Source organism: Leptonychotes weddellii, chromosome 12 (assembly GCF_054177405.1).
Source record: "Leptonychotes weddellii isolate Sample4059 chromosome 12, ASM5417740v2, whole genome shotgun sequence".
Classification (NCBI taxonomy): domain Eukaryota; kingdom Metazoa; phylum Chordata; class Mammalia; order Carnivora; family Phocidae; genus Leptonychotes; species Leptonychotes weddellii.
Window position 1 is genome coordinate 29,369,471 of NC_138380.1, and position 18,744 is coordinate 29,388,214.

General features: G+C 42.9%; 1 protein-coding gene across 1 annotated transcript in view; it reads left to right on the plus strand.

Moving 5' to 3' along the window:
- The window catches only part of WNT2 (Wnt family member 2), a 47,543-nt gene that overhangs the window by 5,532 nt on the left and 23,267 nt on the right, over nt 1-18,744 (plus strand). Inside the window, exon 3 of the mRNA XM_081800204.1 lies at nt 3,026-3,303. Within this exon, the coding sequence (XP_081656330.1) occupies nt 3,026-3,303 (278 nt within the window). The remainder of the gene's footprint in view (nt 1-3,025; nt 3,304-18,744) is intronic.

The window sequence follows — 18,744 nt, forward strand, 5'->3', positions numbered from 1 at the left end:
TCTAGTGTTTTGCCCTCCCAGGTAACCATCCCCTGCCCCAGAAAAAATGATGCCTATGCACTCGATAGACATTTCTTGACTTATCTCAACCCCCAAATTATTTTTTTTAAATATTTTATTTATTTATTTGTCAGGGAGAGAGAGAGAACATGCACAAGCAGGGGGAGCGGCAGGCAGAGGGAGAAGCAGGCTCCCCACTGAGCAAGTGCCCAGTGTAGGACTCGATCCCAGGACCCTGGGATCGTGACCTGAGCCGAAGGCAGACGCTCAACTGACTGAACCACCCAGGTGTCCCTCTCAACCCCCAAATTAGTGAAACTTCAGCCACATCAGGAAGTTAAGTACCACCGTTTAGATTTGGATTTTGTTTCATATTGTGATGGCTTTAAAAAGAATCCGTTTTTCTAAGAGGCCCAAGATCAAAATTTGTTTTGTTACAAAGCCAACTCTTGAAATGTGCTACTATTTCACACATAGCATTTTAGTGATTCATCTAAGACACTTAACTGAAAACATCTTAAGGCCGTATCTACATGATACCAAAACATCTGGAGGTAAAATGAAAAGTCAGTCAATGTGCTAAGTTTTGTATTTAAATATATAGACATCTAGGTATTTAGTAATGTGTTTGAATAATAAATGACAAATATTTAGAAAGGTGATATTTTTGCTTTGGAAATTACTTCAGAAGCACAGTACATTTTCAGTGACTTTTCTTCCTTCTTTCAGCCAACAAATCAATACAACTGTTTGCAAGTTATGCTAGGATGAATTCACCTAGGCAATTTACTCCTCTACTCCTTTCAAAATACTGTCTGGTCACTGGCATTGTATTATCCACATCTTCCATACCTTTCCCCTAAAAGACCACCTCATAAAATTGCTCTTCTATCTCCTTAAGAAATAAGACTAGTGCTAAATACAGTAAGCCTTTGGAAGCTCTCCCCTCCGTGGCATCTCCAAATGTAGGCACTACACTCCAAATACAATACCAGGCGTTAGCAGATCAAGGGGTAACTATGGACAAGGCATTTTCCTAAACTATAAAATGGGTGTAATAAAAATTTTATTTATCTGAAAGCCACTACCTGAGGTTAAGCTACATTAGTATCTATTAATCACCTTTTTTTAAAAATTTTTTTATTGTTATGTTAATCCCCATACATTACATCATTAGTTTTAGATGTAGTGTTCCACGATTCATTGTTTGTGCATAACACCCAGTGCTCCATGCAGAACGTGCCCTCTTTAATACCCATCACCAGGCTAACCCATCCTCCCCCCCTCCCCTCTTTTACAAAACATCTCAATTCACTTAGAAAATCTATGATCCTTGTAATATAACCTGGGACTCTTTAAAAGAGCTCTATGACCATCCCATTTCTCCCTGGAGAGTGCTACCTGCTACCTATGGCAAATATTCATATAATTGATTTTACCTAAATACAGGGCATGATGGATTCCTTTTTTGATGGTTAGAGGTTTCAGGGGAGATATTTTTTGAAGGCTGAGGTAAGTGCCATTTAATATGGTGTAGATATGTTTTCCTGATTTTTAATAATGAGACTAGCAGAGCAAATATTGCAAGGGACATATAATAAATCCTAGCACTGAATGACAAACGGAAACATGCCGGGCTTCAAGGCGAGAAGGTGGTTTGTTCTCCCAGCTGTGTGGTTCAAAAAGTCACACTTGTCTTGACATATTGAATCAGTGAATGGCCCTCCATTTTCTGCCTTGCATTGGCATTAGGTTGTTGAGCTTCTATTTTGATTGTTAATATATTTGCTGCGGCACCCATTAATAAAAGGGCATGCTAATAACAATGAAATACAGCTCCACTTGAAAAATGAGGTGCACACGGACCCTAAAGAGCCTTATATCTGTCACTATACCATAACACCGTGTTATGAGTTACTACAGATTATTAAAATAATTTAATGTAGTTATTGCACTGAAATATGTACCTTTCAGCCTGTAAGGGAAAGTAGCTTGTGCTCTAATAAAGAACAATTCTAAGAAAGCACCCCAAAGGGTTCTTGCCCAAGTCTAATTATAGGCGGTAAATTTGTTTCCTTCCAGAAAAACCAAAGAAAAGCTTTTCACTGTCTTTTACCCAATACCAGTGATTAGTGCAGGTGTTCCAGAAGAAAGTAAATTCACCTTAATAGTCAGACGTAGTATGTAACTCAAGGATATTGCATATTGCCTTCAACAATCTCTCAATTACTTGTGAAAGTTGATGCTGAGCCAGAGCTCCCCGGGCTGAAGGCACAGAGCTGGTTACTGCCTGAGTTCTCCTCCCAGCCTCAGCCCCTGGGGGGTCTTTGTTTTTTGTTTTTTAAAGATTTTATTTATTTGACAGAGAGGGACATAGCGAGAGCAGGAACACAAGGGGGAGTGGGAGAGGGAGAAGCAGGCTTCCCGCAGAGCAGGGAGCCCGATGTGGGGCTTGATCCCAGGACCCTGGGATCATGACATGAGCCGAAGGCAGCCGCTTAAACTGAGCCCCCCAGGGGCCGCTCTAGGGGGTCTTTGAATTCAGGCTTTGGGCCTCGGCTCTTTATGTGACAGGTGTCCTCCCCGAGGCCTGCAAGCTTGGAAGGGGCTTTCAAGGAGAGCTGCCGTAGCACGAATCCCAAACGGTGTTGTGGCGTGACAAACTCCGTTACAGACGGAAGGAAGGCCTCCGAGGCCGCGCTCCGCTCCTCCAGGACAGGAGGCAAACTGAAGCCAGGAGGGGGGCGAGACAGGCTTTTGCTCCGTTTTCCTTTATACGCTTAGCTGACGTGAAGGATGGTTGTCACACAGATGCCTAATCTGACAAAATCTTTTATGACATGGACACAATTCCTATTCAAAAGCGAGCCCTGGCTCTAGAAGAGAACCCTTCAAGAACACCAGGACCTTCCTGCCCCGTGGCGAAGTACGCCACAGGCGGAGCGGGTGGGCCACAGCCGCAGAGTGAACGCTGTTCACAACCAGCAATTCCAGACCACGTTTAAGAAAAGCATTTCTGTTGCAGGTAGTCGGGAATCTGCCTTTGTTTACGCCGTCTCCTCAGCTGGAGTTGTGTTTGCCATCACCAGGGCCTGTAGCCAAGGAGAACTAAAATCCTGTTCCTGTGACCCAAAGAAGAAGGGAACCGCCAAGGACAGCAAGGGCAATTTCGACTGGGGTGGCTGCAGTGATAACGTTGACTACGGGATCAAGTTTGCCCGAGCCTTTGTGGATGCCAAGGAAAGGAAGGGAAAGGACGCCAGAGCCCTGATGAACCTTCACAACAACAGAGCCGGCAGGAAGGTATGGACGGCTGTGGCGCTCGTTTTATAGACTGCATGGCTTGGTCAATCACTTGAGCCAAGCTTATCTTAAGCTTTCCTAGAGCGGATAAAATGCTATACAGTCCCAACTGCCCAGTGCCCAGCCCACCGCCCACCCCTCCCCCACCCCCCTTTAGAGTCTTTCGACTCTAGAGAATACCATGGACTGGGTTGATATGTCTCCACCCGCACTCCACCTTCCTTCCCACAGCTGAGCTGGAGTCCACCCACTGCTTTTGGCATTGTGTAGAGTCAAGTGTTTTATGGTCCCTCTGGATACTGTATCATCTAGACAGAAGATATCATCTGTGGGTGAGGATAGGGCTTCATCCCACGTACCAATGGGACACTGAATGCTTGTATCTGAGGGGATCAGGACCCGAGCGTCTTCTCTCAAACTCATCAGGAAAGCAACCCACCAGGCACGGCTTGTTGACTTTTAGATTTAGAGATGCTCTTTTTAGAACCCGACCCAACTCTCACGCATAAAAGCCCCACCTTGTGGTTTCTGGGACTGGGTGAGTAAGTGGACAAAGGGAGGACATGTCCCAGAGGGGTGCTCTGGCCCCTTATCCACTAGTCCTGACTAACTTCCTGGGCTGTGGGTACCCAGTCATTATTCACCTCCTCGCCCCCATTTGTTGGATGAGGCAACAGGCCCTAAGGTGCTCAAGGTCACGGGGAGAGTCAGTAGAAAAGTCAGTACTAGCACTCAGGTTCAGCTCCTGGCCCGGGGGTGCTTTGGCCCAGGATTAAACCATTTCAGAGCTAGTATTCAGATGTGTTGATGTGCCATTTCTTTCTGCATGGTGACAGGACCAGAATAAATAGAGAATCTGGATGCTGCACATTATCTCTTTGTGTAAAAAAACATTAACTGGCTAATCAAATATTTGGTCAGAACCATTCTAGAATAATCGAATTGCCAATGAGAAGAGATAACCATAATTTCTCTTTTATCAACACGAAACACAAATGTGCTTGACATTAATATATAAAGAAAGATCAGCATAAAATTGAAAGGTCCCCAGGAGGGCTTTAATAGAAAAAAGAATTGAAAAGAATGCAGATCTGTTTGGATGAAAACCCTTTTACTAGGCTCATGGAAAGAACAAATCTCATTTAAAGGAAATTGGAAGGAAAGTCTTGCTTAACACATGGGATAAAATGAGTGTGACCTGAGCTGTTTACAAATAGTACCTTTCTTGAACTTTAAAAATCAACATTCCTTATTTTCATGAATTTATGAACCTACAGTGACTACTGCCAAGAATATAGACTATGGTTGTGTAATCCTACAACTATTGGTAATTACTGTTTGTGCAATGGTTTAGATTAAAAGAAACTTACATTGACCTTTGTTTTGACATTGATACCACATGTATAAGTTATAAAGTGTGGTGTCTTTGATAGGAGCGTGCTGCTTAATTATTCAAGCAGGGTGTGTAGTTAGATCTAGAAGACTATTTGTAAAGGTAAAGGCATATGGTCCTACATTGTAACCAAAAGAATGTCGATTTATCAAAAGAAATGTTACTTTTGCTTAATAGGCCAGTAGGTTTTGAATGTTTCACCTCTTCAAGACAATAGAGCTTAGCTATCATACTGAAGGCCCTGATTTAACATGACTTTTAATACAAATCACATGGTTCTTCACTGTGTAGAGGTGAGCGGCCGTCAGGCCTCAGATATTCTCCTGCCTAGTCTGCAAAACTTAGGAGGCAACTTTTGATTGGAATAAAAGTGCACACACTGACTTTTTAAAATGTGGCTTTAATTAATGGTGGGTGGGCAGACTTTTTCAAGGAGATGCATGATGTCAGTGAATATGAACTTTAATGAGAGTAAATGTATTGAGATAAACATGCGTCTCTAATTCTCTTCTTGCGGTCATTAGAACCCCAGTCTCTGCTCCCCCTTCTTACCAGCAGAAGGTCTGTGGAATCAAAATGAGAACAGGCTGGGCTTGTGTTTGAAGGCAGGCCTCCTGAGCTAAGCCTCCAACTGACCTGGCTCTAGAAAGCCCCAGCCTCCCACAGCGGAGAGCACTGTCCGTTCCTTCTTATTTTCTTCTTCATGCTTTTCAGTGTTTCCCAGATTGTCCAATACGAACATCCTCTACTTTTTAAAATGCGGGTCGGGGGACCGTTTTATTTAAAAGAAAAAAACATCGATTCCGAGATTATGTTTAGTCAACACTACAAAGCGAATTCAACACTGCCATTCACAATGGACCTTCATTTCCCCCTAATATTTGAACAGTTTAATTCATTTATTATAGCAGCTGGTTAGAGCACCCTCATGTGTCTCTGTACTGTAATATCATTTCAGATCCTCTGTGCTGTTACATCTTTTTATTTTAATCACAGCCTCAGAATTTGTAATAGCTTTTTTCCTTCATGTATACTTGAAAATTCATCCTTGATTGAGTCTAATTTTCCACCTCCAAATCAGATTGTTAAGGTCTAAAAAGATAAATCTACCTTCTTCAAAACCAGCATTCTATCCAGAAAGAAATTCTAATTTCTCTCAACAGTTCTCTTTAAGTCTAAAGATTCCATGCCATGAAAACTTCTCAATGATTTTTTAAGATATACAAATTACAAGACAAAGTTACTTGGTAGATAGCCACCATTTGTACCCTTTCATAAGCTTGAAAATGGCTTTAACATTAGTCTACTCTTTAGAAATAGTCACAAGTAATCACAACTCGTTGAAATAGTCACAGCTTCTTTGGCCTTTTCTAAGAGAGTCTTTTCTAAGAGAATCAAAATAATCTGTGATCCAACCAAATACTGCCCTCCAGTCACTGGAAAGGTGCATGATAAGAATTCCACAAAAACTCTTTCCCCCGAAGTTCTCTTACTGTAGCGAAAATACAAAGAATATGGAATTTAAAATCAGACCCACCTTAGTTTTAATCTTGCAATACCAGTGGCTTTGCTCACCGAAATTCCGTTTTTCTCCTGTGTAAAGGGTATTCCGTGGTGCTGTGGGAAGACAAGAATAAGGCAAATAGCACAGAACCTGACATGCAATGGTGCTCAATAAAAGTTCCTTCCTTTCTCTTTAGTGAAGTGAAGGTCATCCGTGACTTTAGCAATAGATCTAGACCCAGTGGGACCTATTACTTAGGATTCAGTCCGATTGCTCCAGGTATCCATAGACTCATCTTCGGTACAGTTAAACACACTAATTAATAGGCATGTAATATTTTCTAGTCTACAAAATCCTATCCAACGTTTTGTAATTTGATCTTCCAAGAAACCCTGTAGGATATAAACCAGCATGAGTATTCCTACTTTTCGGCCGGCAAGCCGCGGACTGGGCAGACTGGGCTGGATGCAGTGACTAAAGAGTCACACAGTTGTGACGTGCTGGGCTTGGGGCTCAAGCCAGGCAGTGCTCACCCTTCTGTGCTCGTAGACCTTCCATGGGGTCTCTGTTGAGCATTTCTGAGGAAAACACAGTGTTTCTGTATTTTACAAAAAGCAGCAGTTGCCCTTGGAAGGTAGTTTAATGATGACCTTTTTCCCTTGGTGTAGGGTTTGTTTGGTTTTTTTAAGATTTTATTTATTTTTTTGAGAGAGAGAGAGCGAGAGCGGGAACACAGGCAGGGGGAGTGGGAGAGGGTTAGTAAGGGAGCCCAATGCGGGGGTCGATCCCAGGACCCTGAGATCATGACCTGAGCCCAAGGCAGACGCTTAACCAAATGAGCCACCCGGACGGCCCCCCTTGAGGTAGGTCTTTCTTTCACAAGCACCCTACAACGAATTTGTAGGACTTTTTAACAACAGGGGGACCGTTCTTTTAAAAGCCAAAACATAACGGCTAGTCACTGTGAGCGTTCCTGAAGCAACTTGGCCTTACTGGGTGGATTCAGAAAGTTCCAACTAATGGCGTGCTGCCACTCTGAGAGTCCTGCGCGCCATGGGACTAAATCTAGGTTGACAGATAATTAAAGCCTTGCCCTGGGAAAGGCACGGTTTGGGGCAATAAAGCCGTAGGTGGGAAAGCATAAGACAAAGAGGCTCCTGCCCACAAGAAACTTTTGACGTGTCCGTCAGGGGACGAGTGAGACACCATCGCCAGGCTAGCTCCAGGCTGCGGGTATTAACAGAGAAACCAGCCACAGGGCCAGTCAGCCGAGGAGAGAAAAGTTGTGTCCCAACAAAACTGGGTGTTGGAGCTGAGGAGAGAAAGGTTGTGTCCCAACAGAACTGGGTGTTGGAGCTGGAGATAAAGATTTCCCATGATTGAGATAGGGAAAATTCTTTCCAGGAAGAAGAAACTGCAAGGCCAAGAAAGATACTGGAGCAGAAAGAACATCAAAGTTGAGGAATGACGAGGGCTCTAGGGTGGAGTTCATAACTGAGACTTAATAGGGGCTGAGGCTGCAAAGTGGAATCTGCCAGATTTCAGCCTCGAATGCCGTGCAGAGAGATTTGGATGTCGCTGGGAAACAACAGGAAGGCACTGAGCAATGCAGGAGAAATGAAATATTTAAGTTCCGCTCTTACGCATTCTTAATTCCTCTGGAGTCCCCTTTGAAAGAGTGATAGATTTCAAAGTTCGGATGTTCTACAATGTGTTTGAATTAATGCCTTAAATAGAGTAGGAAAATTGTAAGAAATGTTTACTTCCCTGAATTTTATTTTCAGCCTTAAATATACATATAAGGGCTGATGTAGATATTAGGCTTTCTGACGTATACTAACAAAAAATTAGCATATGGCAACTGTGTTGCAATTTATATTTTTAACATAATGTTTACATTATTATTGGCTACTTTATTCATTAGGGGTTCTTAGCTAGTGAAGGCCTCTTGACCGAGGCAGTACGGAGGCTGGGGCTCTACAATCAGAATATTGGTTCTAATACCTGAGCGTGACTTTAGACAGGTTACCCAAAGAGGATTTCCACATCAAATAAAATGTATACACCGGGGCGCCTGGGTGGCTCAGTTGGTTAAGCGACTGCTTTCAGCTCAGGTCATGATCCTGGAGTCCCGGGATCGAGTCCCGCATCGGGCTCCCTGCTCGGCAGGGAGTCTGCTTCTCCCTCTGACCCTCCCCCCTCTCATGCTCTCTCTCTCTCATTCTCTCTCTCTCAAATAAATAAATAAAGTCTTTAAAAAAAAATGTATACAGTGGGTTTTAAGCAGGACTAAAAGGCAGGTACCATTACTGTCCATATTTTGCCTATGAAGAGACTAAGGTCTAAGAGGGTGGCTGGAATTAGCAAACAAATTGAATTGACTTGCTAGCTGAAATCATCTGAAATTCAGACTTAACTTGGCTTCCTGTATTTTATATGGGAGAAGTTTGCAGGGTCAAGGGATTCAGAGTTTCTAGTTCCACGCGCTGCCCAAACCAGGGCCACTCAAGGCCAGTGCCATGGAGCACTGGGGCCTGCCCCTGAGCTTGGCCCACTGGGGCACTGGGACAAAGAAGATACTTCTGTCTATAGGAAACATGTCCAAAGTCCAACAGAAATGGATATTGTCCAAGACATAAGCACAGACTTATTACAGGCGAGTAATCTTGGGCCTAATAAAAACTTCCAAGATGCCCCTTAAGATAATTATTAATGGTTCTGAACCAAGAGAACTGGGCATGATTAAAAAGAAATCACATTCTCAAAAAGTAAGGAATATCGATAGAAAATGATAAAATCAAACTGAATTACAGAGCCAGACTGCTTTAACCTCCTATTCGTCTAAACCCTCCTTTAAATAATGTGGAGTATCCTTATGAGGCACAAATCTCACTTCATAGGTATTTGCTTTCTAATTGGTCTCCTTAGTTTGTAGAATTAAATGCATTTTGAAAAGGTAGATCAGTTCTGCCAACCTCACCCGTGTCTTGTACCTAAACAGAGTATGTGCTTGATACTACAGATCTTTATAGAGCATATGAATCAAAAATTAACCAGAATCAAAGTCCCAAAGCAGAGAATAATTTTTAACAAAATTGTTACAGTTCCATGTAAAGTTCTATTATTCATAGAAAATGTTTTTAGACTGGCCTCGTTAGTCAATAAGAATTATTATATATATGGCTAGTCAACGGTAATGTTCTTGAATTCCACAAATATAAATTCCACACCTTATATTTCCTAGCTAAGCCCACCCTGTGGCGGGTCTGATTTTAAATTCCAAAAACAGCAGTCACTGTTTTTGAAGAATGACAGTGCTCAAGACAGTATGCAAATCAACTGCACAGGTGGTTAATAGATGTCCCTGTTTTCCTCGTTCCAGAGCTTGTATGTTTGAAAGATAGAAATTGATTTGATTTTCAGTAACTCTTTTCTTAGAGATGTGGACCTGTCAAAAGGATTTAATTGTTAATAAATGTGCTTGGCTTTAAGCCAACATCTGAAAATTAAATGTTTTTAATGTGTGTTTCCCTCAGGAAAACTGATAAAAGACCAGAATTATATGAGTCGCTTTGTGGCATACACTCAACTAAAAAAGTGAAGTACTAACGCTTCTTTGAATGCCCACATTTAATTAAGTAATTTAGTTAAAACATAGCATATAAGGACCTAAAATAAATTCTAAACTGAACTTCTACGGCAAGGTTAGGTGGATTGCCCTTGTTCTGATAGGAAGAGATGCCCTGTAAAGAAGTCTTACAAAGATACCCTGGGGTAGCTTGGGCGCCATTTTCAGCAAAGCTGACTTAAGAAACCAAAATTTCGTTCTCCTTGGGAGAAGTCTTTCTAACTGGCAAATAATTCTTTGTAGACTATAATTAGATATGCCAATGCTACATGTAAAAACTTTCATAAAACTCACTGAACCCAGAGAACATGAACCCCTGGGGAAGGTAGAGTGGCAAACCCCAGTATGGCAAACGCTGGTAGAGTGATTTGAGGTGTACACTTGCTGCCAGTCATGTTTGGGTTACATCCTGCCTCAACCATACTGCCTGTGAGACCTAGGGCAAGATCCTCGGCTTCTAGGTATCTCAATGTCCTCATCTGTGAAATGGGGATAAAAATATGATATATTTTATATGTTTGTGTGGCTTATATAAGACAGTGAATATGAAGGGCTTGGGTGGGTTAATAAGTAGTGAGTATAAAGTGCTTAGTGTGGTTTGACATATGGTAAGACCCTAATGAATGTTATGCTTCATTATTATGCTCTGACAGTAAGTTGGGCAGATAAATATAGAGTTGTTCTAGTCTGCTCAATGCATGTATTACCTTCTTCTAGAGCTTTTTTTTTTTTTAAACCTTCAGACTATTGTCTCTTTGGTATAGAAGGCTAATATGTAGAAGTTTCTTAAATCCTAAGTCTAGAAAATAGCCTCTGAAGACCAATGGCTTAAAATGCTCAAAATTAAGAGATTTAAGGGCCACATAAAGAATCTGCTAAGTACGATTTTAGCACTGAAGCAATTATGAGCCTATCGAAGATTTTTTGAGAGAAGTTATCTGGCAAGCTAAAAATGATTTCCATGAGGCTGAATACCAAAAGGGTACTGCTGTCCTTAGGAGTCATATTTATTTATTTTTTAAGTAGTCATGTCAAATGAGCAAGTATTTACTCACTGGATGCCACAGAATAAAAATGAGAGGGGATTAAGTGAACGGCGAGGGGCGAAGGGTTGATGCCGACCGTGCTGGCCAGTTTGGTGATATGAAAAGCCACAGACGCCATGAGAATGTGAGAGGGGAGGTAAGGAAGGCTAGAAATGGAATCTTGACAGCAACCTTGAAGGAGCAGCCATTAAGAATCAAAGAAGGAAACAGAAGAGACCCTTTAGGAAAGATCTGAGACAAAAGAGAAAACAGGACCTGTGTCATGGACCTGTTTTTGGAAGAAGCTTTCAACATCACACACTGAAGAGAGACAGCAAGTTGCTATCATCAAATCCTTCTAGTGTTCTTTCTTCCTGCTGTAAAACAAGACTTGCCCAAACACAAGTGAATTGAGCAGTGCAGAAGTGTCATTGGAAGATGGGGAAGTTACCCCCCACCCCACCCCACCCTCCACCCCACGGTTCTCATCCCCTTCCAGACATTTGAGTGCAAACAGATCCAAGGCTGTGGACAAGACATACAGCATTTCACATCTTCCTCCCAAAACCTCATTAAAATTATAGCAATGGGATAAAAAATGGTTTAAATCAACCATAAGGAGAATGGTCAAAGAAATGAGAGAGCCCAACAAATTTCTGGGAAGTGGGAAGTAAATGAAGAAATTGTAACTGATAAAGAAGGATGAAGAAGCCACAGTCTAGGAGAGTAAAAGCAGATGTGGGGATGGGGAAGGAAAGCAGATGGGACAATAGCTAAAGTGGGAACCAAGATGCTCAATTGGAGCATCATTGGAGAGAAGCATAGGCCTGAAAACTGGGACCAACTTAAAAACCCATAGATGGAATAATGAACCCCATCCACTCCCCTCCCCCCACGAGCAGAACTCCTCAAAGTCTAGCATAACCTCCCAGGCTTTCTGGAGTTAGAGTCTCCAACATAACAGCCAATGTCCTACCTACTCACCAGAAAGCAAACCTCTCTGGCCCATAAGCCCCACCCATATAACCTACATTCCTAAATACCTTTTTGTGACTTCATTCTTAAATATGAAGAGACTGTCCAAGAATTACCATATATTTGATTAAATTCATCAGCAAGAGAGGAAAAGACCAAAAATTGTAGGAAAAAAATGACCCCAAGAAGAAAAAACAATAACACAGGGATGAGAAGAGAATTTTTTAAAAGCCTAATTAGTCTCCTCATAGATATTTCAGAAGATGTTAACATCCATAAACTATAAGAATGGATGCTTTGAAAAAGTGACAGCTAGAGAGTAGGAAAGAACTTGGAAGAGAAAGCCAAAGAAACCTCCCAGAAAGCATAACGAGAAGCCCAGGAAAACAGTATGGAGATTCCTCAGGAAACTAAGAATAGATCTATCTATCATATGATCCAGCTATTTCATGTATGAGTATTTACCTGAAGAATACTAAAAGACTAATTTGAAAAGTTTCTCCACCCCATGTTCACTGCAGTATTATTTACAATAGCCAAGATACAGAAGCAGCTGAAGTGACCACCAGTGGATGAATGGAGAAATAGTATGTGGTATATATAAACAGTGGAATACTACTCAGCCATAAAGAATGAAATCTTGCCATTTGTGACAGCACAGATCTTAAGGGTATTATGCAAAGTGAAATAAGTCAGACTGAGAAAGACAAATGCCGTATGATTTCATTCATATGTGGAATCTAAAAAAACAAAATGAACAAGCAAAGCAATACAAAAATAAACTCCTAGAGAACAGTTTGATGGTTACCAGAGGGGAAAGGGGTGAAGCAGTGGGTGAAACGGGTAAAGGGGGTCAATTGTAGGATGGATGGTAACTAGACTTTTGGTGGTGATCACTTTGTAATGTATAGAGATGCCAAGTTATAATGTTGTACATCTGGAACTTGTACAATGTTATATACCAAGTTTGCTTCAAAAATAAATAAAAGGAAAAAAGAAAAAGAAAAAAGCAGCCCAAAAGACAAGTGGAATTTAAGGAGATCCATAAACAATACCCATCTTTCCCTCTTGAATTTGAAACCAACTGAAAAGTGGATAAAGGAGATAGATGGCTAGAATAAAAATGTCTGTTGCTCTGCTGAAAAAAAGCTGCACTGGAGGATGTAGCCTTCGAAACCTCGAAGCACTTCCTAGCACTCCACCCCTGAACTGGTCAGACTTACTCACCCTGTCACAGGCTGTATGTTAGAGCCCCTGCAGGGAGCCCCTTGCTGGAGGGAAGGAACTGATCATAACTCATCTTCTCCACAGGTTGGCAGATGCCCAACAAGAAGGAACCCAGGCACACAAGCCCTGTCCTTCCTCTAAACTCACCAGTTGGACAGTCATTTCTCCTCCCCTGGAGAGAAATGAGTAAGGGAATGGTGAGATCCAGGAGTGTTACTTTAATGGAATTTCTTCCTCAAGAAAACAGAAAGAAAGTATTAAAAATATAAGAGGGAAAATATAAAAGACATAAAGGATCAATTGAGAAGGCTCAGCGACTGACTAATTAGAATGCCATGAAGAAACTAAAAAAATTGAGAGGAGAAAAATATTAAGAGAATGTCTCTGTGCTGAAGGAGTTTCCAGATTGAAGGAGCCCACTGAGAGCTGAGCAGGATTAATTTTTTTTTCCTTAAAATCCTAAGTATCATGCTGATATTCCAGAACACTCAGGATAAAGGAAAGTTTCTGGAGACTTCCATGTAGAAAAAAATACAAAGTGAAATGAAAACAAAAGCCAAAGAATCAGCCAGACATCAGACTTCCCCTCTGAACCTATGGAGCCAAAGCCTATGGAGCAACACCTTCAGTTTTGAGGAAAAATTGTTTTCAACCCAGAATTCTATACCCAGCCGAACTATTAGTCAAGTATGAAGGCTGAATAAAGACATTTTAGATGCATAAGAATTCAGACAACGTATCCCCCGTGCACCTTGAAGGAGTTAAGAAGTTGCTGCAAAGAGAAAGAATAAACCAAAAAAGAGCAAACATGGCATCTAGCAGAGTAGTATGTCCAAACTGGGAGGGCATGATGTTGGCTCTCAGCTGTGTAGGCAGTCCAGGTTGGAAGAAAGTGGAGGATCGTGGAGGCTCCAGACAGATGGAAGGATGGTGAGGGTGCAAAAGATCAGGTTATAGTAAATGCCTTTGGTAGCGAGGAAAATGGGAAAACCCCAGACTTCATTCCAATAACATTCTTCTTTGGCACAGAGGCTGTGATGCTGGATCAGAGGTTATGAGCTGCAGTCCTGCCATGGGCCTTGCTTGCACAGTTAACACGACTACCTCCATATTGATTGTTTTCAATTTTTAGAGCCAATGTCTAGACACACTATGGGAGACACCTATAGTCACAGAATAGGACTTGCATGCCTCATCTTTGTCCCTATAAAAGGACAAGTGCTGCTGATGGAGACTGGGAAGCAGAAGGGGAGGAGGAAAGAGGGACTACAATGTCTTCATATGAGACAGCACCCAAGACTTTTGGAACAAGAATCAACTTTGGGCCTTGACATTGCCTAGATCCCCAGAATTGTTGAGAGGCGGGGCGAGGAAAGTAAGGGACGGGATAAATTCTCAACCTCTGTAAGAAGTCTCTTAGGAAATGCCCTCTATAGATTAGTAGGTCAACAGTGACACACAGGGTTGCCACCTTCGGTTGTTCTAACCTGGCCCTGCACCCTCCAGAGGGCTCCACTCACCTCGTGGTTACTGCGGATTGGTTTAATTATGACAATTTTCTGGCAGATGTGCCTTGGGATGCCTTTCCCTATTCGTCCCAAAGTCAGGGGTCCGCTAGCAGAGAACCATTCGTACAAGCATTTAGGTAACCACCAGAAAGGCTACAAGCAGAATTCCTTTTGAGTGGCCACGTCTGGGGTTGTGCGGTGCAGTTGGAAGAAGGGGGAGAGAGGAGGAGGGTACAACAGAAGGTTTCAGCTTTTCACACTGATCCTGCCTGTCCTATCTGATCTTTTTAAACCAGGGGCACATTTCTTTAATTAAAAATTCTGGAAGTAATTGTGAAAAACAAACACAAAAAGCCCAGACTGTCTGGCAGCCCCTGGGATGCCCCCAGGTCCTTGGCTTGGCTCACCCCTTCCTTTGCCCGCAGGTAAGCCTGCGGCTGCTCCCCTCCAGCAGCCTGCATGGGAAGCCCAGCAACCCCTCCCCCCTCTCCTCCCGGGACCCCCGGGGGCGCATCCCCCTGGGCAGGCCCCTCCACTGCAGCTGGGTCCTCGAAAAGCACTTGGCTTTTACTCCATCCCCTCTTTGAGTCCCTCCAAAACAGCATGAGCACAAATTGTTGCTTGTAGCCATTTCTTCCTGGATACGAGGATGTTTCGGAGACATAGGGTAGGACACAAATTCTAATCAATAATCAGCTACCCCAGTTCCTAGAAATGTAATGCAGCTGTCTGCCACGGGAGCGTCTCACCTGCTCCGCCCCCGCTGGGCAGCGACTCCCGGGGCGGGGTGGGGTGCAGCCGCTTCTTTCCTCCGGCAGGGCACTCCCGGCTTTGGACGCCATTCGGGATTTGGGATCCTCTGCCTGGCTGCCTATTAGAGGCACCTGAGACCCGTCGTAGCCTCGAGGCCAGGCCCACCCCCAGCCTAGGTTCTGATCTACTCTGCCGAGGGAGAGGCTGGCCTGGGTGCCGGAAGCCGTCCCCAGGTGATTTTAATGTGTGCCCAGAATGAGAATCACTGTTCTGCTCTGTCCAGATGCCAGGGAACAATCCCCAGATTCCTGTTGTTTTACTCTGTTCGATACAGAGCTTGACCCCCCTTTTTTTTAGTGAAAGTATAATTAACATACAATGTTCTATTAGCTTCAGGTGTACAACATATCGATGCGACAATGCAATACGTTACTTAGAGCTCACCACAGAAGTGCAGTCAGCCATACAACGTTATTAGTGTTATTGAGTATACTCCCTACGCCGTGCTTTTGTCTCATACTTTTGACTTCTAACTGGAAGTTTGTACCTCTTAATCCCCTTTACCTATCAAAGGGTTTGACTCTGTTTTGCCCTCTCTTTCCAGACCATGCAACCCCTCAGACTGCAGCCAGATTGTAGAAGAGCATGCTTTCCCTTCTTTCTCTGGGTCTATACCCATACGCAGGCCTTTAAAAAGTGGACCATACTGCATATATTGTTCTGCAATTTGTTTTTGTCACTTGGCTTCCTTTCATTCTGTCATACTGATCTACCTCATTATTCAAAGCCCACATAATACTCCATTATTAAGCATATACCATAATTTGCTTAACCATTTTCCTGTTGATGTCATTTGGGCTTTTTTCCTAATATTTTGCTATTGCTGAGTATGCTGCAATGAACATCCATGTGGGTGTGTATCCTTCAAAGCTTGTGCAAATATTTCCAGAGTGGAATCACTAAGGTCAAAGGATACATATATTTAAAATTTTGACACATGTTGCAAAAATGCTCTCCATTTTTAAATGGTGTATCAATTTACTCTTCCACGGACAGTTTGTTAAAGGATTCCTTCCTTGATACTCCTAACCAACATCAAATATTATCGGCCTTTTTACTATTTGTTAATCTGCTAGGCAAAAAACAAGTGTTGCATTCTTTTAGTTTGCATTTCATGATACTAGTGAAGTTGAACATCTTTTTGTACTTTTGTTAGGACTTTATATTTTTTCTGTGAATTGCCTGAATAGATTTTTGATGACGATTAGTTTGGAAGGTGCAATATAGTCCCCCCTACTTAATCTCTCTGCCTCTTTTTTCTCTATTATGCAGGCCATCTTATCTGGTCAATTTCTGACTTAATTCAAAAGAAGAGAGGGAAATAGTATGTGTAATTAAAAACTTGAGAAAAGCACAATGCAATTTATATAGGATTCTAAATGTTTTTAGAAAAAGCACAGATCTGGGCGCCTAGGTGGCTCAGTCGTTAAGCGTCTGCCTTCAGCTCAGGTCATGATCCCAGGGTCCTGGGATCGAGTCCCACATCGGGCTCCCTGCTCCGCGGGAAGCCTGCTCCTCCCTCTCCCACTCCCCCTGCTTGTGTTCCTGCTCTCACTATGTCTCTCTCTGTCAAATAAATAAATAAAATCTTTAAAAAAAAAAAAAAGAAAAAGCACAGATCTGGGAGTGAGACACGGACTCACACCTTATTTCTGCCTCCATCTATCTAGGTAACTCTGGGGATTTTACTTTCCTCGCTGAGCCCTGGCTTTCATAATTATAGAATGGGATTAATAACCTATTTTGCCTAATTGTGGTAATTAGACAAGATAATGTGTGTGAACCACGTCATGGAGCCTGTCACACAGTGAGGTGCTGCATAAGTCGTTGTTATTGTTACATTGTTATTATAACATTCGATCATGGGAATTCTTCTAAACTAGGAAGTTCCTAAACTCACCAGAAGTTTCTCAGTCCCCTTCCTTATTCTTACATTAGTGTTAGCTACTCTCTAAATCACGCCCCTTCCCTCTGCCTCTCTGACTGAGCAGGGTGTTGTCCCCTTCAAAGTTAAGAGTTTGAATTTCAAGTCTGCAGACCCAGAGACGGAGGTGGCCCCGCGCTGTGATGGAGCCCCGAACAGGCTGTGTGTTAAGAGTGGGGCCTGGAGCTGTGAGCAAACCCAGCATCAGAGAAGGTCTCACTTTCTCCCAAGGTTAGCTGTCAGATGGAGCCTGTGATTAACCCACAATCAACAACTGACCATTGTTCCAGTTGAAATAGTTGCCGTTATAAGTCATAGACCCTGGAGGCACAAACTTAATATCTTGGACCCCAAGAGGTACAGAGGCAGGGCCAGGCCATGGTGGATTCACTCAAGCAGTTCAGCAACATCCTCCAGAACCAAGTCCTTCCCATCCTTTGATCCAGCCATCAGCAGCTTGTTGCTGGTCCAGAGTTGGGGGCCCCGTGTCCTGGGGGTGCTCCTGCAGAAAAACCACAGCCAGAGACAGAGAAAAGAAGCTTCTCCTCGTGTGTCTCTTTTAAAGCGTGAAGAAATCTTTCTCACAAGTCCCCCTGCACATTGCTCCTAACATCATATTGGCCCCAGCTGAATCAGGAGCAGGACAATGAGATTACTATTGCTGATTTGGGCTGCTCTGGGCCAGAGAGAGGCCCAGCCAGTTCTGAAGCACGTGGCTGCCCGACACCCGAGCAAAACCAAGGAAGGAAGAGGGGAATGGCTGTTGCCAGTGATGATAATGATCAGCAGTGTGGCCCAATGCCATGTGTATTTATAAGGAGTCATAAGATATATTTTTAAGATCTGATTTTATTATGCAAATGCTTCCATTAGTCATCTAAAATATTTACCAACTTTGAAGTTTGCAACCTGGAAACTTAGCATTACAAAGGGAGGGCAGTAATATTTCCTGTCATTTGTAAAGCTAAGAGTATTGTTTATGAGTAAATAACCCAGCTTTAAAAGGAATAAGTCTTGAAGAATGAGCATTCAGTTCCCAAGCACTTGGCATGGAGTGAGTTCTGTGTGGCTCTATTGTGAATTTAGGATAGAAAACTGGACAGGTGGGACCCAAATGGGGCAGTAAGGGAGCCAAGGTGTTCCTTCTAGGGCTGTGTCTGTGGTGGAGGCCTGCTGTCCAGGTCACCCAGGGAACCTCATACCAAACACCTGGAATATAAAGATACGGGGGGAGGAAGGCACATGGGGGAGTGTAGTTCCAGAAAAAGAGTTCATTCTAAGACATCCCTTAAATATCCCCAGATCCCTGTGACCTGGAGGACCAAACTAATGACATTCCCCCTGCTCACGTCTCTGTCCTTGCCCTTCAAGCCTGGCTTATGCTGAAGAGCACAGGTTTCAAATGCTAACAGGGCACGGTCCACCATGAGGGGCGGAACAGGAA